Below are 23,663 nucleotides of genomic sequence, written 5' to 3' on the forward strand. Positions count from 1 at the left end.
ATGAACACTTGATCAGATGGTTAGAGTTGCTATTTGTGATTAAATATTAATGTCTGTAATCAAAGGAATTCCATGTTTAAATAATAGTTTTGCTTTTAAATATTAGCGGTGATGATGATGATGATAGTAAATAAGTACGATTAAAACCACAGACTTGATTTTTCCAGTTTTGGTCTTGACCCCCTCAAAGTCTCTTTCATGACTCAAACTCTATCCTTCAAGTTCTTGGTCTTGAATCAGACTCAGTATAGGTGGTCTTGTCCCCATAACTAATGTTAATAACATTAATTCATTTAGCAATATTAAAGGGTACTTCCCAAATATTCTTTGTTCTGATTATTTAAAAGCAAAGAAATTAAAATAACTCTGCCTGCCAGCCTGACATCGTCCAGGGAACCAGGTGCAGAAATTCTTCAGAGTTGCCCTTTGACAAATGTGACACACAAGCAGAGAAGCTCTGTACTCTTGTTGTCTCTCCATCAGCCATGTTCGCCGAGGTCTTCGAGCAAATGATCCTTCTTCTTTGCCCTCAGATTGTGCATTTTTCTGTTGTCTCGCCAATTGAGTGATCAGCAACATGCCCACTAACTCACGGTGATTATTCCAGAATTTCCCCCCACTCCATTCATGCATGGGGATCGATCGGAAATTACCCGGACTTCGTACTAGGGTGCTCACAGGGTAAAATCTGTCTAATGTCTGACATTCGCTTTCAGACATACAGCCCCCCCCCCCCCCCCCCCCGGATAATGTCCAGAAAAAGGACAGGGTGGCAGTGCATGTCTAAAAGGAGCTCAGATCATCGGAAGCACCTCAAGAAGCATCTGCTCCAGAAAGACTGCGCCTTACCCAGGTCTACCAGTATGGCGTGCTGCTGGACAGTCAGCTGCTTCAGCAGGTCCTGGTACGAGGTGTCTGGGGGCTGCTGCCGGGAGGGGAGCCAGTGAGCCAGTCGGTGCTGCTGGGACAGAAGCCACCACACCTCCCCCCGTCGGGTTTTGGGGACACCTAGCAGCCGGCAGGGAGACAAGCGATGGGAACGCGGACCATGCAAATGCATACGGCGCCCAACTGAGGCTGGGAAGGGAATCCCTGAGTCACAGCGGTGAGGGAGGCAGCGCCACTGGAGGTGCGGAGCCTCACTCCGGCATCCGAGCCTTTAGGGACCACTCACCATGGCTGACTGTACTTTGGATTTCCTCCCTGCTCCACCGGACCTTGGCTAAACAGGGAGCGGCCAGTTTAGTTTCCCACAGGGTCAGTAAGTCCTCGGGACAATGGCCAACTTCCTCGTAGCTGAGCTTCATATTCTGAACTTGCAGCTCATCTCTGCTGGCTACCAAACACAGGGACACTGTATAGCAAGACTAGATGGTACAATGCAGTACAACCAGTTATACTAAACTCATCCATGCATTTATTCAAATTGTGGACCTTCAATTTAGATACACGCTGTTCATGCCCCACCACAGTGGAAAGGCAAAAGAGAGACAGCAAACCAAGGAAGTCAAAACCTGGTCACTGGACAATATTTACTTTACCTGAATTAATATGAGTGGTGACATACAATATCTAGAGTTCCCATTTAAATGAATATGGTACCCAGTACAAAAAGCATTTCATCCAGTGACGAATTGAAACTCGAACACATTTAACATCAAAATCTGACCGAGACGCTTTCGTCTTTACAGATAGTTGAAGGAAAGGTTGAACAAACATGTCTGATGTCTGAAATCATTGTTAGAAAGAATGTAACAGGAGGGGTGAGCTGACCTTCCAGATGCTTGTCCTCCTTCTCCATGTGGAGCAGCAGGACCTGCTGATGGATGGCCCATCTCCACAAGAGCCGATACTTGGATGTGGAGTGCTGCGCTCCTCCCGCAGAGAGCCCAAGGTCAAAGGGCAGCTGGCGGCCGTAGGAGTCGTGGTCCTGAGGTGTGGCATGAGGAGACAGAGGCAGAAGCTCCCTGTCAGCCAGGCCGTCTGCACCTTACCCACCCCCCCGGGAGAGAGATTAAATCAGTGCTGGGTGCTGGAGAAGGTTCCACATGTACTGTTGGGTTCATCAATCATGCGATGGGAGATGCAGACCTATTGAAGGCTTGTTCGTCGGTGAGGCCACCTGGAGGAAGATCTTCTGGCGCCAGGAGACCTTCCGCAGGGTTACCGGGGCAATATCAGCATTGGAGGAGTCACTGCTGCACCCCACAGAGGTCTTCCTCTGTCCCTCAGTGTTACTGTACCACACAGCATCCGGGGAGAGAAGCGGCCGAGCAGTCAGCAAAGCTCGCAACCCCCAACTGCTCCAGGAACACCCTGACCGTGCTTTCTCAAAATATCTACACCGATCTGAATAAAAGCATCTGGTGATTAGCACTGTTGCCTCACACCTCTGGGACCCGGGTTCGAGTCTCCGCCTGGGTCACATGTGTGTGGAGTTTGTATGTTCTCTCCATGTCGTCGTGGGGTTTCCTCCGGGTACTCCGGTTTCCCCCCACAGTCCAAAAACATGCCGAGGCTAATTAAAGTTGCTAAATTGCCCGTAGGTGTGCATGTGTGAATGACTGGTGTGTGAATGTGCCCTGCGATAGGCCGGCCCCCCATCCTGGGTTGTTCCTTGCCTCATGCCCATTGCTTCCGGGATAGGCTCCGGACCCCCCGCGACCCAGTAGGATAAGCGGTTTAGAAAATGGATGGATGGATGGATGGCATAAAGAGCCCCCTGCTGGACCCAAGTCGTAATTACATACATTATCCTGGGTCAATCACTCACCCTCATATAAAACCTCATTTTAGTGACACAGATAGGCCTTGCAGAAGCATGTCACTTAAGGATAAAAAGCTGGTCTATGACTGGGTGATGTGAGTGCGATTTACGCACCAGTCCATAAAGAACAGATCCCTATAGTAAAGAAAGCAGTCTGCAGGCTTATATGACTGAAAAAAATACACCAGCAGATTAAAGCCAGGACTAGAACTCACCTTCAGATCAGATATCAGTGTTTTTTCCCCATTTAACAGAATAATTTGTATTTGTATGGATAAGAAGCATGTCTGAGCAAGAAGGTCTTTGCATCATGAGCCTCAGCTCTTCAACGCCAGGTGCCACCCATAGCTCCTCCCAGGTGCCAGCCATAGCACATCTGGCTCATCATTCCTCTCCTTCATTACCCCCGAGTGATCCAGGCCCAGAGATGGAGGTACATCACCTAAGAGATACCCCTATTTATTCTGCTTGCCCGTTCCACCACTGCTGCTGGTACCATCCACTGTGTGGCCTGAGAGCAAACACACCCCAGGGTCTGTGTGCCATTAATATCCAGCACTCCTGGCTGAGACGCAAACTGATACAATCTTTATGCACATCTGCTAGGCACCAGTTAGAAAAACTATGAATTAGCAGTAATGGAAAAATTTCAAAACAAAATGCTTCATATCCAGAATTTATTTTACAGGTACTACTCAAGTTTCCTAGTGAAACCAAACAATAATCTGGGGCTGGAAGTAAACTGTCAGTGCTTCTTGTTTATCATATAGCACCAAGCAACAAAATACAACAGTCAGAGGAAGCTGCTGGTTGGTGTGTTTTGAGTGTGGAGAAAGGTACGTTCAGGAGGAAGAGAGAGAGAACAGGAAAACGGTCTACAGAGCTAATAACATCAAAGAGCATAACACACCCCTCTTATGACGCCTGTTGAGTATTTTTCTGACTGAGGACGGGCCCCATATCACGTCCCATACATCCTGATGTTAACCAGGGGCACCACAGCGCCCAGTAAAAGAACACTGGTATAAGGTACAGAGGTAGGTATTTCAGGTCCAGAGAGTCCAAGTCCAGATCAATATTTCCTTCCCTAACTCGCTTAGAACGTTTAGAACGAAACAGAGTATATAATTTGGCCAATATGGTCCTCCTAGCTGCAGATGTTTACCGAGGCCGTCTCTGAACAGTCAGGTCACATGGAAAATCACCAGGACGTCAATGGCAGGAGGTACAGAGATAACAGGAAGCGCATGTCAGGGCCGGCAGGACCATCTGTGTTAGCAGGTTCTGCTACTGACCTGCAGCGGAGAAGCTCAGGGGCCACAGATTGTTGTCTGCGGAGCGGTGCCTTGACGTGAGGCTGGCCCTCGCTGAAGGAAATCCTTTTTTTGCCGGGCAGGTGCCCGAGGGTCTGAGAACGCTGTCGGAACTGTGGGTCATCTGTGTCTTCCTCAAAATTAGATGGAGAGGTTGGACAGGGCGTTCCAGGAGGGGAATTGCCTGAGATTTCCATCTGAGAGGAAGGAAATACTGACTACTGTCACCTCAAATCCGCTACAGAATGGTGCATACAAGCAAGGCAGGCAACACATAAGTAACCCCACACACAAATTAATATACCACAAATTAATATACCATAAATTAATATACCACACTTACTGACTACATCAATATCAATGTAGATACACCCAGTGACACAATCTTGACCAAAATTTCCAATGTTCTGTCATCTTTTCATACACGTTCATCTTATTTTGTATCTTACATCTTAATGTCACGTTGTATGTCTTACATACATATTTATTATTTGCACTACAACTAAGAGAAGCCGATTTCATCTCACTGTTGACCCATGTACCACACAGGTGTGACAGTTAAGATTCTGTGACTTGATTTTATATGGGCGTTAGATTTTAAGAACTAAGAGCTCGGCTTTATTTTCCAGTGTCAGTTCTCAGTACAATGAGCCTTGAAGTATTTTCTAAAACTGATCAATCAGAATCTTTGTGTCCAATAGTGGAAGTGGGCGGCTTGCTGTTCTTCCTGCTTTGGAAGCACATTGTCAATTCAAGGTTTTCCTGAAACTTCACTTGCGTTTCGGGGAAAAGAAAACAGAAAAATCAGTATAAGCCAAAATAATTTAACAATGATACTATTCTCCCTGGACTCAGAGTTTAAACAGATCCTATTATGGCTCAGTGCGAAACAAAAGCTGGGTGTAGTTACATAAATACAACTCTTTCAACTGATTCTAAACATAAAGCCGCCTTTTCCTAGACGTACATACGGCTAAACTTCTGCGCATCCAAAAACGAAAGACTGAGTGTTACACTCAACTGAATCCACCCAACCATGAATGAGCCACACATTAACTCTGCCTAGAGTTTCGATCTAGCTATCCGAACAAACAATACCGTGACACGGCATGCGGCAGGCAGGCTGCAGGTACGTGCCATAGACGGCAATTCCAGTGGGACTCAAGCCTGTTTACTGGACTGTGGAGAGGAAAGGTCTGCTTTCAGCAAGCCAAGAGCTGGGCTTCCTGTCTGCCTAAACAGGCTGCTTCCTGCTGCAGTCAGAACAGCATGTCTACTAGTTACAACATGGATTAGACTAAAAGCATGCATTTTTATACACTGCATATACCGTGTGTGTGTGTGTGTGTGTGTGTGTGTTACACCCTTAATACAACCCCATTTCCAAAAGAGCTGGGATGCTGTGTAAAATGTAAATAAAAAACAGACTGCAATGATTTCCTAATCATATAAGTCCATATTTAGTTAAAAATTAGAACCAAGACAACATATGAAATGTTGAAACTGAGAAATGTTATTGTTTTTTATGACAAATACATGCTGAATTTGAATGTGATGCCTGCAACATGATTCAAAAAAAATTTGCAACAGGGGCAACTCTGTACCACAGCTTCTCTTAACAACACTCTGTAAACGTTGGGGAACTGAGGAGACTGAAGTGCTGGAAGTGAAAGGTTGTCCGATTCTCATTTTATATGTCGTCATTATTCTATTTTCAATCAAATATGGGTTTATACGATTTGTAAATCATTGCATTCTGTTTCATTTACATTTTACACAGCATCCCGACTTCTTTGGAAACGGGGTTGTGTGTAAAAGTAGCCGCACACTTCAAACGTTATCGATGTTGTATGAGTGATGATCTCGCCCACAGCTGGCTGACAATGTGACATCACAGTCATGTGGTTGATTAGGAACCGGCGTGCACTGTACAGCGCCACATTAATCTTTAAATGCTGTAAATAATATGTATATTCCTGTATTTACGTCAACTGTAAACATAGTTACTGTGTATTGTTTGCTGTAGAATGCGTGAATGAACACCAGAGACAGCCTGTTCTCCCACCTCCCACCCAAAGCACATTCCGTACACTGATAAAGGTGAACAGCACTGCAGAGTCACTGCAAATGCCAGGGCTGTATTCATACCGGACTGACAGGCTTGGTGGGAACAGTCTCCACAGCCGTCAAGTCGCAGTAAAAGGAAAACACTGTATGCAAGAAGATCTCAGACAGCAGTACCCAGCCAGATACCTCTCAGAAACCAGGATCAGCTCAGCCATAGGTGGAAAAGGGGAACCACTTTACAATGAGGCTCCCTTTTGCCACAAATGGTAGTAACACATTAATAAAAAGAAAACTGTTATAACTTGTTTAAAATCGTCTATTAATAATTCACAAAGTGTTACAACCTAATAAATAACCAGATTATAAACCATTCATAAGCGCTTTATATGGGTAGCCTTAGTGTAAAGTGGCACCGGAAGAGGTACAGCCGTATGTTTGGGATCTCAAACTGAGGAACAAGGCACAGAACGGGAGAGATGCTCACGTGATCGAAGCTACCGATGTTCCCCAAGCTTCCCAGGCGTCCTCGCACTCGACTTGCTCCCTGAGGAGAACACATTACCATTCACCATGTTACCAAATAAGTGTCTATGCATTAAATCAATGCCAAATGACCTTAATGTAAATGTACAGTACAATCAAAAAAAAAAATCACTAAAACATATTCAAGTATGGTTCTACACTGTGATTTCGATTTACTCTTACATATAACATCAATGGGGGGCATGGTGGTGCAGTGGTTAGCACTGTTGCCTCACACCTCTGGGATCCAGGTTCGAATCCTTGCCTGGGTCACATGTGTGTGGAGTTTGCATGTTCTCCCCATGTCGTCGTGGAGTTCCCTCCGGGTACTCCGGTTTCCCCCCACAGTCCAAAAACATGCTGAGGCTAATTGGAGTTGCTAAATTGCCCATAGGTGTGCATGTGTGAGTGACTGGTGTGTGAATGGGCCCTGCAATGGGCTGGCCCCCCCATAAGCGGTTTGGAAAATGGATGGATGGATAACATCAATGGGGCAACATATTGGCTTAAGGATGTATCCATCCATTTTCCAAACCGCTTATCCTACTGGGTCGCGGGGGGTCCGGAGCCTATCCCGGAAGCAATGGGCACGAGGCAGGGAACAACCAAGGATGGGGGGCCAGCCCATCGCAGGGCCCATTCACTCACACATGCACTTAAGGATGTAGTTTAAATAAATATTTCATTATAATAAGGCAATTATAAGACACTATCAGTGTCAGCCATTGCAACACTAAGGAGAAACACCAGTCAAATGACATCCAGCAGTGTAGAGAAACTGTGGGATTTTCATAACACTGGAGAATACCAGAAAGTAATATTTATCTGCCAAAATGGCAGAAGTGACATACCCTTGAGAGGATATTCTCCAGGGAGCTGGTCAGGGAGCTGCGGGCCTTGGTCTTCAGTGCGTCCAGTGTGAAGCGAGCACCAGACACAGCAGTGTCTGACACACTGCCGTTTGGGCCATCCTGTTAGAGGGCAACACAACACGCCAGATCCAGTGCTTTAGACCAGTGTTTCCCAATCCGGTCCTCGGGGACCAACAGTTCAACAGCCCATGTTTTTGCTCCCACTATGCCCATGTTTTTGCTCCCACCTATCAGACAGTCCATATTTTTGCTTCCTCCCACCTCCTGGAAGCAAAAACATGGACTGTCTGTGGGTCCCTGAGGACCGCATTGGGATACACTGCTTTAAATAAAAGGTTTACATGTATATTAAACCACACAGATAGAAGTGTTCTGAAAGTGGCCCTTCAGCTATCAGTCACTTGTTTTGCATTCAGCATTTTTTTGGATTTGTAAGCGAATCACCCATGACGTCCTCATTCTGGAGGTAAACGCGCTATTGGGTCATTGAGCACAGCCTTGTTTTGAATGCTCTGACATCGCCCTGAGACATCGCAAATCAGTGAGGCCACATGTGAAGATTACCTGGGGAGCCTCTCCAATATGCAAGTGAACCTTCTGCTTAGCTTCACACAGCTGCCTCAGGTGGATAATCAACAGCTCATTCTCTTCTTGGTCAGCGGCAGGCTTCATCTTCTGCATGGACAAATATGGAAGAAAACATGCAGCAATGCTAATTAATAACAACTGCTCTTAAAACAGCTATTAAAAAGTTACATCCTAGTAATGCCCTGTCTAACGGCATAGGAGAGAGTTTGCTATTGGAGGACGCAACACAACTTAATAATTTATATACAAAGATCTGTTTATGCTTATGGGAGTTTCACCTACACAAAAATGTTCTGAGGGCAGAATGAAAAAATGATTACTTATCTTTCGGAGCCAGTGGGATTGTAGAGGAGGTGGGTCCAAGCAACCAGGGGAGGTGGGACCAATCAGATATCTTGGTCCCGCCTCCTATGGTTGCTTAGACCCACCTCCTCTGCAATCTGATTGGCTATCATCCCATACCAGTCATTTTTTTGTCCAAGCAAAACTCCCACAAGAAAGGATGAATTCTAATGAAATACTGGGGGGAACACGACCTCCCCATTCTCCCAGTCCCTGTGCCCCAGGTCCAGTTCCTCCATTTTAGTGAACCACTACCAGAGCCACCAAGTCAGTATGAATGGAGATCACCTGACCTGAACACTTTCGAAGATATCAGACTGTTCCTTATCAGTCAGCTGGGAGAGGTGTCTCTGAATGGCCAGTTTGGCCCTGGGGGGGTAAAGACCTTTGGGGACACAGAAAGGCCAGTGAGGAGGGTGCCTCCCTATGACGTATCACCAGCTAGTAGGTGGTGCCAAAAGGTGCCCTGCACCTTCGATTCTCTCGCAGAGCTTGTGCAGGCCGTGCATGGGGCAGGCCTCACACAGCTTCACCGGCGTCTTGGTGCTTCGTAGGGTGGCAGCCGTGCAAAAGGCCTGCTTCAGAGTCAGCATCACTTCGCTCACCTGCGGACAAACATTCAGGAAAACCACAGTCTAAAGTACACATTCATGTCGAAACTAAAATCTGTGGGAGGTTATGCTGGTCTCATAATTCCTTTGTATTTACGATGATATTTTGATTCATCTACGGTAACAAAAGTCCAAGTATTAGAAGGAGGTTCTTGTTACAATAGAGCACCGTTCTCTAATCCAGTCCTTGTGTTTGCTTATTAGGAGCTGAGAGGGAGCAAAAATGTGGACTGTCAGGCAGGGAAGTCGGAGGGAGCGGAAATGTGGACTGGCACTGGGTCACCGAGGACCGGATTGGGAAACACTGCAACAAGGCAAACAGAGGAAGCCACTCACCAGAGATTCACTGGCACACTGGAACACATAGCACACGTACTGACTGGGACCAGGCTCCCCAGGGTCACGGCAGACAAACCCAAAGTGATCCGTTTGTTTAATTCCCTATCCATCCATCCATCAAAAAAATAAATAAAATTAAAAACAAATTAGGACAAAAAAGGCAGATGTAAATCACACCATCATAATTAGTGCAAAATATTTGCACGTTAAGGGATATTTTTGAGAAGATAACCCAGTACTGTGAACCATGTTTTCTGTAACTCCTTAAAATAACACGTCAATTTTCCAAGAGGGTTTCCAAGAGCAGTCGGACACGTCAGCGGAAAAACCAAGGGCATGTCAGATGTCATTGGAGAGAAGTAAAAAAAACATTGTACACAAACCTGTGAACAGCAAGAAATTTCTTTGAAATTCCTTTCAAGCACTACAGTCTTGCTGTCAGGGCTAATGAGATTCACTTCAAAGCGTCCAACCTATGAGGGGAAGGTGGTTGAGAAAGACAGTGATCGGGTAGAACAGACAGCAAGGCATCCCACAATAATCGCGTGAGTCAGAGTCTCCTTCGGCCAAAATGTACACATAATCAAGGTCAAGACCGATAGGGAAAAGGGAAAAGAAAAATGGTAACTGACTTCTAAAGTAAATAAAAGGCAGGAAATGCTGCCAATCCAAACATTTCCTTACTGAGCAGTGCTCATGCCGCACTGCAAAGCACATCAGCCACAGCAGCTGCCTTTAAAAAAAAACGTCACATTTACAAATAAGGAAAACATTTGGCCAAAGCTCTCCAGCTACAGTTCCATCTCCACATTTGCATGCACAAATAACAGTCCTTTCATGCTGATGAAATGCTCGTCAAGCGACAGGATAAATTTACGCGGACGATGCTTCAAGAGTGTGTGTCAGTGACAAACATGCTGCGGGAATAACAATGTCTGGATTGTGTAACAGCACAAAATTGCATTTCCTGGCGGAAAAAAAGGTACAACATCTACCGGGCGATTTAACACATTTGCACGTCTACCTTAAGGAAATTGTTTCCAGTACGATTACCTATAAATGACTGTTAGAAAAGCAAGCAGCCTTAGCAACAGAGATTTGTAAACTTTGACTGTACACAGTTGTAGGAGGTGCCTGATGAACGCAGCAGTACCTGGAAGAGCATGGTGCAGTTCTTCTCTGCGTCAGACGGCTGCACCTGACTAGGGGCGCTGCCATGCCTCCTGCGTATAGGAGACTCTGCCGCCCCCTTCTTGGGCTTCAGACTATTACATCTAACACGGAACTGCTTATGTGCACCTGGCCCCGGGTCTTCTAGAATGCAGGCTTCTTGAAGACCACCCAGGTTAGGGCTTCCATAAAGGTCCTTCTCCCCCGTCATGCCCTCCTCAGCCGGCCTGTCGTCTGTTGTGTCCTCCTCCCCACTACCATCCCCATCACTTCCCACAACGAACTGGACACAGGAATCCACAGAATCACACTGGCTCTTCGTTCGGCAGACATCCTTTTGCTCCACCTTGTGCTGGAACTTATGGATGCAGTCGTCGATTAGGGTGGAGGGCACCTTCTTGTGGGGCACCGTCACCTTGCCGCGATACAGCACTTCGAACTTCTGAGAGTTGTAGAAGGCTTCCTCGCCATTCCACTTGGCCTTGGCGTCCTCCTTAAGTGCAGCCTTGGACACCTGCCTGATACTGCTGATGACCTCTGGAACCTGGTGGAAAGAGTAACACGAACAAGACTGAAAGCCATCTGGGGGAAGAAAATAGTCACACATACATTGGCAAACACTAGCCCATCTCGTGATCCATGGCCTTGTAAAAGGTGTGACGCAGAGTGACCCTTATATGGCTGCTGGGTATTCAGCGAGAATCCAATACAGGGGACATTTTCACACCAGAAGAGTTGCCACTTAAATCCATGTCAAGAAGAACACTTTGAACTACTTCAGGTTTTACAATCGACTTTAAAAAACTGAAAGGTTCATATGATTGGCTAAACAGTTCAGTTATTATTGTGCTTTGATTGGTTTGTTTCCTTGATTGAAAGACTCATCCAGCTGTTTCACATTAACATGAGTGATACATGCATGATTATAGGAGACTGACCAATCAGCACTTAGCAAGAACTAAATGCAAAATCCAGGTCTTTTTGATAGAAATGGTAGTTTACAAATCCCCTCCTAGCTCAGTGTCCTCCCTGACATGGATCAGGTGGTAATCCTAGAGTACAATGCAACATGACAATATTAAGAAACTGACAGCACACAAAGTTGGACTGGTCTCCTTTCACTCTGTGTGCTCTAAAACGCAGAAGGCTCGAGTCGTGCATATCCGTACAATCAGAGATCGTTCTATAAGTGCGGCGAATCGGAAAAGACTGACACCTCATCACTTTCTTCTCACAACAAACAGAAGTGTTAGCCTTGCAGTAACTGAAACCATCTACCGTACCGGCGTGTTTCCACTGCACTACCTTCTATCCTGACTCAAAACTCTTGGGTGAGATGTGCAAGTGTTCTGATGTTCTGATGTAAGCAAAAGGGGATTTTAGGCAAAAAAAAACATGCCGACTTCAACCCTGACTCCTCAAATGACCTAAGAGCAGCTTAACATCAATATCAGGACACCTGACACAGCTCACTGTAATTTTCTAATTTCTTAGCAACGTATGTCACCATTAACATCAGTATCAGCAGGGTCCCAAACATCCATTTTCACATGCTCAGTCGGTAAAGTACACGAAGAAACTGGAAAACCATCAAAAGACTGTTAATCTCTGTTTCAACTTCAAAATCTACTTCAGTGCACACATGAGAAAATAAATTTTGGAAGAACCTATTTTGAACTTATATTGCACGTAGGTATATTTTGCTTTTGATATAAAATACTTCAGGCACTTCAAATACAAATCTGAAATTTCATCTTCATGTATAGAAAATCTTCCATACAAGATTTTCTGGGGAAAAATAAAGCACACAGCGCAATACTGAAAGAAAATTATGAGTCAGTCTATACAGTGGCTATAAATCTACAGCAGACTTCGGTTACCAAAGTCAACATATATGCCATGAGTAAGAGAGCTCAATAATGGAATCACCTGGCCAACTGCTCCAGTATTTGCAGTGCAGCAATACAACTGCTGACCTTCCTTGACTCAGGGTCGTTTTCATAGACGGCCCTTTCATAGCATCATATGATTGCTATGAAGAAAAAAAAAAAAAACACCTCGCATTTCAACATGTGACCCTGCACACAAAGCAACTCAGAAATTTTCCACCTGCCTGAAGACACAGCAAAAAATAATGATTAACCAAGTGGATGGAGCTGGGAAAGCCAGGTTACAACTGGAAGGTTCCAGAGGCCCAGCAGACCAGCACGCCGCGACGTTAAAGAGCTTATCGAGGTCGTGTGGCGAGCGCGGCGGTGATGGGACACCAGTGTCCCGACATCATGCAGGCCCGCAGCTCACAACCATCAATCATGCATTTCCCTTAGGCTCCAACCAACGACTCCAGTTTAACAACCAGAAGGGAATAAGCAGAACATTTGAATACCACTATAACACCATTCATCTTACTTTTACTTTAGCAGAGGAAATCACTCATCCCCATCTCCTAAATCCTCTTATATTTGTTCCTGCATAGTGTAATTGGTTAAGAAAAGGATGTCAAAGCAGAAATATATTATACAGCCACCATGTATGACACTATAGACAGCAAATTACAGAACTCAGATCGTGAACTAAAATGTACAGACACCATCATGGCAAAGAAATTTAGTCGGTACATTTGAAAACAAACATGTTTATGTACCGGTAACTTGAGCTGTCACATAAATATAACAAATGCTGCCAATTAAGTAAGTGGATGATATATTCCTGAATATTCTTGTCTGCTTTCCAGAGGTATAACTGTACATTAATTACAGAGCTACGTGTCATACGGTGTAACTGCTTTCAGAACATCATAAGTATTGTACGTGCTGTGCAAGTCACCAAGTAATGAGCGCTATCACTAGTGTGTGACACCACATTGGGACATGTGCTCAACTGCCCATGACCTCCTCATTTCTGCCTCAACCACCCCAGAGCTAAGCAACAGATGCTATAAATTTCTGTCTCACGACAGGAACAGCTACTGTATAACGAACAATGGAGAAAAGGGTCGTTCAGAGAAAGTGAAAGGAAATACAGTAAACAGGGTAAAAAAAAAAGCATTACCGAATTTTAAAAGGCCTGATCTAGGCAACGATATAAAAGTAAAAGTGAATTTAATCCCAATGTCTGACTTTTGTGGCATCTTTTCAAAAGCAGGGGAAATCTGCATATTCAGTTTCCAACTTCTAAATACACAAGAGCCATTCTTTCAACCTTCAGATTACATAAATTAGATGCAATGGGCTGTGATTGGTTATTCTATACATTTAATAATGGCAATATCCATTCGTTTCATTAAACGGGTGGAAAAGATTAAGCTACATGAGATGGCCCTTGGGGGGTATGTAGGTTAGGTCAGTGCCAGTGATCAGGTCTCGGGTTTGAATCCCATCTTCAGCATAAGAGTTACATCTCAGTTAGACCCTGACCCCCATCCTCCCTCCAGGGACCCCACACCCAACGCTTCGCCAGGGATTCAAATTTTTATTTGTCACATGCAAGGTACCGAGTCCAAATATAACCTGCAGTGAAATGCAAGGTGGACGGCCAAAGCAAGAATTAGTGGAAAGCGATGAGGCAAAAAGTAACAGTACAATAAATATGTAATTAATAAGGAACCGTAAAACTATACCGTGAATGAAGAGGGAAAAAACAGATACATGCAACACAGCAGGAATAAGGGGCAAATCTTTAACTTAATAAATTAAGTGTCAAGTCACACTTGTTAGTGCTTATCTCAAAGGACAGCAAGATGGAAACTCGGTCCTAAACCAGCTTTTCCAGAAATGTTGCATAAAGGTGTTTTATGAAGGAAGTACGAACAGAACCAGTAGGGTATGTGTGCTATGAACGGACTGCCCTGTCTTTGGGTGGCGTTTTGGATTATTACCTAAGCACAGTATTCTCCTGTAACTCGACCTTGGTTAAAATCAACAAAGACATGCATTCAAGAACTGGACAGATAAGGTTATACACTGTCGGTAAGAGACTTCTAAAACATTAAACAAAGTAATTACGTATTAATGAAACAATTTACAAAGGGAACTACAGTTCTAAATGTAATCATACAGATTTGTTTGTCAAGACACTGAAACGTTCATCACTGCACTGTAGACAATCTAGTTTTTTTTTTTTGCATTTATTTATATAAATGCAATAGGGGATGTGTGTGCAGTAGGGGATGTGGGAACAGTATATATGTAGCATAACTACTGTATAAATTAATACAGCCAGTTCACACAGAAATTCCCAAATGAGTTTAAAGCATCTGGACAGATGGCCATCAAATGCTACTGCAAATCTTTCACTTTCTCAATTTCCCTTCCAGCCTAGTCTACATGCATCATTTTGTGAAGCAGACCAAACCCCTCACAATCTCTCTAGTCAAATCCATCAGCTCCGCGTCAGTTCAGTGTTTTTTTGTAATTTTTTTTTGTGATTTCAAACTATCTACAAATGATCGGTTATAGATGGTGGTGCAGAAATGTTTTGCGATATCTTTCACTGTGTTATGAACCTCACAGTAAGGTCATACTGAACTCCTAAAACCACACGGGACTCCTAAGGTGTGTTCTTCCAGGTTACAGGTATCATATTTCAACATTAAGGACGCTGTTTATATACTTATTAGAAACGCCGCACCTTATAAAGTTTATGAATACACCTGGTTGGCGGCATGTATGCAGCTATTAGTACTTGCCTGGCTGGGATGGCACGCCTTAAAAACATGGCATGCCATCTCTGACTCGGGGTCGTCGGGTTGGCTCCGAATAAGGTAGGCGAAGTACGTGTGGTCTTGGCTGTTGTGAATGAACCTTGATATAAACTGCGCTTTATGCTCGAAGATAAACACGGAAATGTTGCTGGATCTGGCCGGGACGCATCGTATGAAAGGCGGTGCAACGGTCAGCTCTACTTCCCTGGGCTGAGCCGGACCCACGGCGCTTCTCTCGCCTCTCCGTCGGATCTCCGCAACCAGCCACGGAAGCATAGGCAGCGTAGTCCGTTTGTCCATAGAAGACCATCCCATATACCACAGCATGAACCTCCTGTCCGTCTTCAGGGGATTATCCCCTTTGACCTCTTGGTTCTTTGCGGGCTCCATCTCTCCGGTCGGTTCCAGCACATATGCTCGTATTAAGGCATTTGTCTGTTGCCTTCCCAGCAAGTGCAAACAGCCAGTTAACAACAAAACCCCGTCTGAATTCTCTAAAACAAAATGACTGTCAAATAAGCAAAAAGAATCCCTTGGCTAGAAAACAGTCAAAACAACTTCAGAAGATAAAATGTGCCCGTTATTTTCTAATAAAAGTCATTTGCCTGCATTTGCTGAAAACGTATGGAAAACCAAAGCTGTCCAATAGATGGACTATTTATTCCCGTCCCAAGCGCCGTTTGCATTCTACAGCCATCTGTCCCAATAAATACCTGGACCGTTATATTTAGGTTTGCAAGAGCGTTTATTTTAGTGAATCCGTCTGAAGTTATGTCCTTTGCGGTCTAGACTCTTTCGCACTCCGAGCTCCGCTTTGTTATAAAACGCTAATAGGACCAGCGCCTGTCTCCGGCTCCGGACTCCCGGGGAGGCGTGGCCGTACGTGACAGGAGGCTGGCCACCGTATGGACGAGGACCGGGCCAGGCGCGCACTTGTGATGGGCGGAGCCTCCGTTTGGTTGAAGGACGCTGGAGAGACGTGCCCGTCTTCCGGCTCCGGGGGAGGTGTGGCCATACGGTACTGGAGGCTGTCCGCCTTGGGCGACAAGCTGACCCGGCTTGCATTCGTGGGAGGAAGGGACTCCGCACAAAGTTAATATATATACGTATGTTTTTTCTCAGTACTCCTTCATCCTTTACGGGTTTAATATATGGATAAGAACAACACATCTTTAAACAAATTTATCAAAGAGATTGAAAAGCACAAACATTGGGCAATATTTCAGATTTACTTACACAAATGTGATGTGTTACCAGTCTCATTACCTTTCATCCCAATTGGAAATAGTACACTTTTATGTTAATAAAAATCCCAAGCTTGTGTTGATTGAGGACTGTCCTTGGTACTGTAGCTTGTTTCTGCCGACACTGGGGAGATTAAGATAAGACATGTCATTCTTTATTGATCGCAGGGAAAGTGCACAGACACAAACATGTAGTGCAAAAGAAAATGCAAGAAAGAAAAGAAAAGATAGTACATATCGTGCAAATAAAATTACGATGTGCACAGCCCACAGACGCACAATTTTGTGCACGAAATCAATAAATAGTAATAAAGTAAGAAAATTATGATTAAGACCTGTCAAAATATAAATCAGAAGTAAATCAGAAGAATTTAAAGCAGAAGTAGGGCATTACCATCTATTTGGAAAAAATACTAAAACTACTAATGAAATGCCTCATGAAAAATGTTTGCAACTATACACTATCCCCACAAACAGCTACAATACATTTGTGATGCTTATCCAATTGGGGTTGCAGGTATAACGCAATACTTGATTAAAAAAAAAAAAACATCTGTTACAGAAAGATGACATCCAGTGCAGTTCATCAATATGCAGCTATTCACCAAGTAGTGATGAATGTCATGTCTTCACAAACTCACTATTAGAGTATAGTTTCGATTATGCAAATTCTCCTTGTACTCCTTGTATATTAGTAACGTGCAGCAGCTCGATATCGTCGACTGACGTTTCAATCGCGCCACCTAGCGCTTCTTTTGCTAATGACGGATATGCTGATTCACTCCGGCAGCGGGGACGCTCATCCGCTCCCTCTGACATGGCTTAGTCCATTTCATCGGGGGGGAATTGTGTTTTAAATTTTAGAAATACACGGCGCTGTTTTTACTGTGCATGTGCACAACATAGAATATTATACTGTTTAGGGTTATTCCGCATTTTTTTGTCATCTGTGCTTATTTGTTTTGTGTAAATGATAATATACTGTTTTACTAAAGTACACGACCCCTTCGTAAGTATTTCAACTTCGAGCTCAACGTGCAGAGGCGGAAGCGTGAGAGATCTGTCAAGTGGCAGCCCGACTAAAGTGAACCCTTAATAATATATATTAACTAGATAGCCTAAACCATACCCGTTATAACTAAGGGATAAATGGAGGGACAACGCTGGTTACCGCTGGAAGCAAATCCCGATGTATGTTTTAAAAGATGTTGCTTTGTTTAAAATTTTTTTGTAAAGGTAGCTCGCTAGCTATCAAAATCTGGGTCTATGGGGAACAATGGCTAATGGTGTTTTTTTCTTTCTTTTTTTTCAGGTTATGAACCAAGTGAGTAAATCTGAAACTCAGCTCGCACTTCGGCTCGTTTGATGAATATGCTGCAGACATTAAGGAGCGTTTTTTACGTTGCGATCGATGTGGCGAGAGGCATGTGCCCTGGGTGGTGCCGTTTGTGGGGAGCGCTGGGTGCAGCTGCTCGCGAACTGGCCGCCGTCCTGAGAAATACGTGCATCTCTGCTCAGATACGAAGTATAGAGACGGCAGCCTTGGTTTTTACGGAGACCATTTATATGGTAATAGTCACCTACAGGAAGATTCCCGTAGTGTGCTCATGCTTTCATGCCGGATTAAAGTTACAAGCATGCAGTTACGTTTTATTTCGAGATCTCTGATGGTAAGTGTGTTTTTGTGGAGCTGCTACGTAATGAATGTGGTGATGTTTAAGTTAAGGCAAGGGAAACAGTAATAAAAGAAATCAAGGCAATAATTCAGACCGATATTTGTAATTAAAATATCGATTCAGATAATAGTAGTAATGTTACTTTTTCTGTTGGTAAAGTTGAATTAAGATCTTTGCACCATTCCGGGGGGCACCTATTGGTCATATCTTTATGTTAGTTGACTTGCTCATTGGTTTTGATATTTAGGTTAACAAAATCTTAATTCTGTGTAAGGATTGATGATATATGGCCGTGTGCTCTGTGTCAAGTTCCTGCGGCAGCTGGGTTTGCAGCCCTCCTGGCAGTTTGGAGATGTGTATGGTCTCGAACCCGAGCTCCTCAGCATGGTACCGAGGCCCGTGTGTGCGGTCCTGCTTCTCTTCCCTGTCACAGAGAAGGTACAGTCGCCTATACGTGGTCACGTGCACATCAGGCTGCCTGGGTCAAATTATTTACTTAGAGGGAAGAAAAGTTAAACTCATCGTGGAAGGAGTTTCTCTTGCTCATCTCCTCGATGTTTCTGGGATTGTGCTGCAGACCTGTTTCTAATCTGGTTATTCTAGTAATGGTGAAGCACTGAATTCGGACGCCATCTCTAAAAGATCCCATTTATTGATCTAATCCCTCTTTTCTGCCTAGTATGAATCTTACAGACTGGAGGAGGAGGCCAAAATTAAGCTGCAAGGACAAGAAGTCAGTCCGGAGGTTTATTTCATGAAGCAAACGATAGGCAATGCCTGTGGAACAATAGGCCTTATTCACGCAGTGGCAAATAACCAAGGCGTCCTGGAATTTGGTAAGTGCCAGTGTTTGTGGGGCACAGTATCATAGTGTGTTAAATTTAAACACTGAAGGTATTATTCGTGATTCAGCCTACAAACGTGCCTGAACAATATAGCCATCTATGCTGTTTTAAGAATCTCTGCTTATTTTTGTCGGTTTTGAAGTGCCACATTCTTCTTCTGCAGAATCCAACTCCGCCTTGAAAAAGTTTCTTGACCAGTCCGGCCCCATGAGCCCAGAAGAGAAGGCTGCGTTCCTTGAAAGAGATGAAGTAAGTGCTGTTTATGGGTCATGTTGCTGTGAGTTTGCCGTGAGGTAGATGTTTTTACACACACAGTTAGACACAATGATAGGGGCAGCTGTTTAAGTTCTGCAGCAGATGTCTTGCTTGTTGTATATCAGCTCTGACTTTGCGGTCGCACGATGATGGCATGTTGGATCGTTTCAGAGTATCCGTGTAACGCACGAGTCCAGTGCGCAGGAAGGACAGACAGAGGTGAGTGCTGCAGATTTACATATCTACGTTGCCATGGAAATTTCTACTATTAGATAATCGTGAGAAGAATAATGAGAAAGATCTGTGATTAACTGATTGACTATTAATGGTATTATATTATATATTAAGTAATAGTTGAGTCATACTGGACTTCCCATTCTGGAAATGTTTTTCATTTATTTATAAACTCAGGTTCCTAATTGTTTTAAATTCATAGCTGGTGTACGTACATGTAAGGGGACATTGTATAGATTTCTTTCTCTGCTATTAATTCTTAGGCTCCAAGTTTAGATGAGAAAGTGGATTTGCATTTCATTGCGTTTGTGAATGTCGGAGGACACCTTTATGAACTGGGTAAGATCAGCTACATTTTTTTTTCTGTCCAGTTGCTATTGGAAATGTAGTTTTTTTCCGTATGCAGCTCTGTAGGAACTTGATACATTGTCTCAGTAACTAAACGCAACATTCAGAAAATACACGATTCATTGTTGCATTTCCATGATGTTTTTTTCTGTTTGTTTTTTTTTTAAATGCATTTAGAACTTTGAGGCTCGACGCCTTTTTTTTTTCCCAAAACAGAAGTGCTGCCGCCCACAGAGGGGCGTTATAAACTTCAGTCTTATTGTGGGATTTTGTTTTTCCCGCTTCCCAATTCATTCATTTGTTGATGCTACCAAGCATAATCATATTAAGTTGACTCCACCGACACATCAAAAAGTGTTTGATAGCCTAACTGAGGATTAAACGGTCAAATGATTTAGTTTTGTGCCCATTCATAGTTTGTATGTTTTTACGTTGATGGACCACAGGTCCCAGGAAGGTAGCATGACTGAATCCCTCTTGCTAAATGTCGAGCTTTGTGGCCGGAGTAGCTAATCGTTTGTGCCAGTGTAACCCCTCTTTTGGCGTTAAAGTAGTACTGCTGGGATTTACTAAACATGCACAGTGAAAAGTTATTGGTGGGGAGACACAGAGAGTTTATTTTGCCACTAACCATATTGCATTTGCATTTTTAAGGGCTTACTTTCAGTGCATAATTTGGGGGTGGGGTGTATTTCGATGAATCGCACAATGTAATTTATTAAGGTATGCGATAGACAATCTATTGCCGATTGTGTCGTCATGTAACTGGTGGGGGGGGAGGGGGGCACATCTTATTTTACGCAGCCCTTGGTACATTTGGGTCCGTTGTTTAACTGACTGCACCGTTGTTTATAAATTTTGTTTTTATTTTTAGTAGACGACCCACAGAACTGTCCACTCCCATTGGTGTTTAATTCATTTATTTATTGATTACGCCCTCACACTCATTCGCTGTGCTTAGTAAATCTGGTCTTTGATTAGTTCTAATCTTTTTAAAGGTTATGTTTAGTTGTTTTTCACAGTAAACAAACAATAGTAAACGTCGGGGAATGAGCCAATGTATACTGTCCAACATACTGTTTTGATAGTCATTCTTCTTCTAATACTGCAAAAGTAGCGTTTTTCCATGTTATTTCTCCTAGATGGCCGTAAGCCTTTTCCTGTTGTGCATGGGAAAACCACAGAGGACAACTTCCTAGAGGTAAAACTGCACGTATCTCACACTCCAGCCTTCCAGTCACAGATATTTTGTCTATGTCTTTTAAACTTTTGTCTTTAAAGTTAATTACAGACGCTCCTCTAATTACGAACGAGATGCGTTCCGAACGGCCGATCGTAATTTGAAATGTTTATAAGTCATCATTCAACATCATTGTAAGGGTATGCGCAAGTACAAAAAACTGGGATGCGAGGAGTACGAACGCTACGCTGCTGCGCGGCAGGAGTAGCGGCCAGGAGTCGTACTGGGCGGAATTGGCGCAGAAAAAAAATTTGATGTTGCGGACAGGAAACGGGAGCCCAAGGAACACAATTTACACTTACAGTCCTATTTGTATGTCTGAAAATTTGTAAGCTGAAAGTTCGTAAGTAGTGGAGCGTATACAGCTTCCCATACACATTATGACAACAGCAGAACCAGTTCATGTGTTTAGATTAGATATGATATGATATGATATGATTTATTAGAACCCCAAGGGGAAATTCATGATAGGTGATGTAATGAGTGACAGCTTTCTACCCTAAAACTGCAGTCGATTTTTCTTTTAATATTTCATAACAAACATACCTTATCTCTTTTCTTTACCCTCAGACAATGACCTGCCAGTAGCTAAGTGACTTAATGATCATTTCCGTTCCAGGATGCCACTGTGGTCTGTAAGAAATTCATGTCCCGGGACCCTGAGGAGCTCCGGTTCACTGTGGTGGCCCTTTCCAAAGCGTGAGGCTCCTGACTCTCCTTTCCTGAGCTGAAAGAGTATTACTGCCGACCATTCTCAAGTGCTGAACACTTAAGGAATTAATTCTTTTTATATAAATTGGGTTGCAATGGTGATTCAAATAACTGAAGATTACAAAGAAACTCAAGTTCTGCAAAATTCAGATTAAAGAACTGAATAGAATATAAGTGCACAATACAGTTTTTGAAAAATATTTGTATGCTATAATTTATATCACTAACTTAATTGAGTGCCATTGTGTTGTTCTCCCACCAAAAAAACAATAAAGCTAATCTTGGTTATATTTTTATTCTTCATTTGTGTTAGTGCAGGTATGTAGGAATTGTTTGGTATCTGTGTATCCCATGCTGCTCTCCTGGAAGGTGCAAGGTCTTGCTGAACTTCCCAGCAGTGAGATGATTGCTCTTCTGGCCATGGGATTTGAACAGGCAACCTTCCAGACACTGGCATACAGTACTAGCCTGCAGTGATGCAAACACCCCCCCCCCCCCAGAAAAAAAGTGGGATGCTTTGAATTTCCTAACCATGACTCCAATTCGGGCCATGGCAGTGACTGAGTGCCAGATCTCTGGACTGAGTACCAATACTGAGTACCAATACTGAGTACCAATACTGAGTACCAATACTGAGTACCAATACTGAGTACCAATACTGAGTACCAATAGATGCTAATTTCTGCCTTCTTCCAAAAGACAGTTTGAGGCAGAAACGTAGGCAAGACTAGAGCTTAATAGGACGCCAGTCCATCAAAAGGTGCATATGCAAACGGATACTGAACCGCATTTTCATCTATTGTGAAATAGTATTTTGAATCTTGTATTCAGTGCAACTATTAAGACTACGGGGCATGGTTGTGAATGTAAGTAGTAGTTATGACTCCTTTCTGTGTGATTTCCGTGCTGTGCCACTCATCCTTGGCTTATTTTAACATTAACCATCTGTACTTTCTGAAGTCATTTACCTCTATGCATGAAGTTGTAGCATTTTTTAATGTGACTATTTCTCAATGTGCACAGCCATACAGATTAATGCCTGATGTCTTCCAGCAAACTAGGTATCCGAATCATAGAATAATAAAAAAAAAAATCTGTTTCTCTCTTGAAATAGTATACCTTTGGAAAATCCCAGTTTGCAGTCAATAACCATTAAAATGAATACCCATTCAACTGAAGGAAATTATAAATATTATTTTTAAAAATTGCCTTTTACCCAGCAGGAGGCTGGTATCGTACTCTGTCAGCAAATCCGCTCGTAGCAGACTTTCATAAGAATGACTTGGTAATGATACTACATTATAAACCAACAAACTAATAAATAAAAACATCTTTGCCATCATCAGAATCCCCAGTGTAACAAAATGAAGTTCTACTCTATAATATGTGTTTATTTAAAGTGAATGTAATTTTATTTGTGGGTCTTATTCCGCCTTAAGTGTTAGAGGAACAAGTAACGGTTCAGTATATTATATGTATGAAATGTATATATTCTAACTGACATTTATGACGCTTCTATTTCGGCCTCCAAGTTTGATATATAAAGTATAGCAGCATGAGGGGGCGCCATCTTTAAGTGGCGCTGTGAAAATATTATAAATTAGGTGAAATAAAAAAAGTGAAAAGGGTGACTATAGACTGTAATTGTGATTATTAAGAAAATAGACAGTCCTGTTTTGAGTTATGCTTGTGGCTGGTCTTACCTGTATATGATTAGTTCCTTATAAAATGGGTTTCTTTTATAATTCGATGGCATAAGAGCAGGTTACAAATGTTTAACTAAAAATGAACAGCAGGGGTCAGTATTTCACAAATTA

The 23,663-nt window shown here is 43.3% G+C and overlaps 2 protein-coding genes across 4 annotated transcripts in view; one reads left to right on the forward strand and one right to left on the reverse strand.

The window, feature by feature from the left end:
- The window catches only part of LOC125710031 (TBC1 domain family member 4-like), a 29,652-nt gene extending 13,456 nt beyond the window's left edge, over nucleotides 1-16,196 (reverse strand). The window contains exons 1-14 of one of the 2 annotated variants that reach the window (XM_048979192.1): nucleotides 15,279-16,196; nucleotides 10,575-11,135; nucleotides 9,805-9,894; nucleotides 9,419-9,523; nucleotides 8,944-9,076; nucleotides 8,765-8,856; nucleotides 8,106-8,216; nucleotides 7,521-7,640; nucleotides 6,632-6,691; nucleotides 4,063-4,277; nucleotides 2,092-2,237; nucleotides 1,774-1,983; nucleotides 1,175-1,336; nucleotides 850-1,008 (exon numbers count right to left, since the gene is read on the reverse strand). In XM_048979192.1, coding sequence (XP_048835149.1) covers nucleotides 850-1,008; nucleotides 1,175-1,336; nucleotides 1,774-1,983; nucleotides 2,092-2,237; nucleotides 4,063-4,277; nucleotides 6,632-6,691; nucleotides 7,521-7,640; nucleotides 8,106-8,216; nucleotides 8,765-8,856; nucleotides 8,944-9,076; nucleotides 9,419-9,523; nucleotides 9,805-9,894; nucleotides 10,575-11,135; nucleotides 15,279-15,683 — 2,569 coding nt within the window. In that variant the 5' untranslated portion in view covers nucleotides 15,684-16,196. Of the gene's footprint in view, nucleotides 1-849; nucleotides 1,009-1,174; nucleotides 1,337-1,773; nucleotides 1,990-2,091; nucleotides 2,238-4,062; nucleotides 4,278-6,631; nucleotides 6,692-7,520; nucleotides 7,641-8,105; nucleotides 8,217-8,764; nucleotides 8,857-8,943; nucleotides 9,077-9,418; nucleotides 9,524-9,804; nucleotides 9,895-10,574; nucleotides 11,136-15,278 lie in introns of both variants that reach the window. The other variant, XM_048979191.1, reaches the window with a different exon arrangement.
- Nucleotides 16,197-17,556: 1,360 nt separating this feature from the next.
- Nucleotides 17,557-22,134, forward strand: uchl3 (ubiquitin carboxyl-terminal esterase L3 (ubiquitin thiolesterase)). Of its 2 annotated transcripts, XM_048979198.1 has the most exons (9): nucleotides 17,557-17,728; nucleotides 17,850-17,861; nucleotides 18,523-18,651; nucleotides 18,893-19,049; nucleotides 19,222-19,307; nucleotides 19,485-19,532; nucleotides 19,811-19,886; nucleotides 21,038-21,096; nucleotides 21,755-22,134. In XM_048979198.1, the coding sequence occupies exons 1-9, from the start codon at nucleotides 17,687-17,689 to the stop codon at nucleotides 21,836-21,838; spliced, it is 693 nt and encodes a 230-aa protein (XP_048835155.1). In that variant the 5' UTR covers nucleotides 17,557-17,686; the 3' UTR covers nucleotides 21,839-22,134. The 2 variants fall into 2 exon arrangements, with proteins under 2 accessions (XP_048835155.1, XP_048835154.1); XM_048979197.1 differs by lacking the exons at nucleotides 17,557-17,728; nucleotides 17,850-17,861 and adding an exon at nucleotides 17,906-18,207.
- Nucleotides 22,135-23,663: the final 1,529 nt, after the last annotated feature.

Source organism: Brienomyrus brachyistius, chromosome 16, assembly GCF_023856365.1.
Source record: "Brienomyrus brachyistius isolate T26 chromosome 16, BBRACH_0.4, whole genome shotgun sequence".
NCBI classification, from domain to species: domain Eukaryota; kingdom Metazoa; phylum Chordata; class Actinopteri; order Osteoglossiformes; family Mormyridae; genus Brienomyrus; species Brienomyrus brachyistius.

Coding starts and splice junctions, on each gene's coding strand:
- uchl3 (XM_048979197.1), top strand. CDS start 18,145: ATGCTTTCATGCCGGATTAAAGTTACAAGCATGCAGTTACGTTTTATT. Junction 19,533..19,810: donor CGCAGGAAGGACAGACAGAG/GTGAGTGCTGCA, acceptor ATTAATTCTTAG/GCTCCAAGTTTAGATGAGAA. Junction 19,887..21,037: donor AGGACACCTTTATGAACTGG/GTAAGATCAGCT, acceptor TATTTCTCCTAG/ATGGCCGTAAGCCTTTTCCT.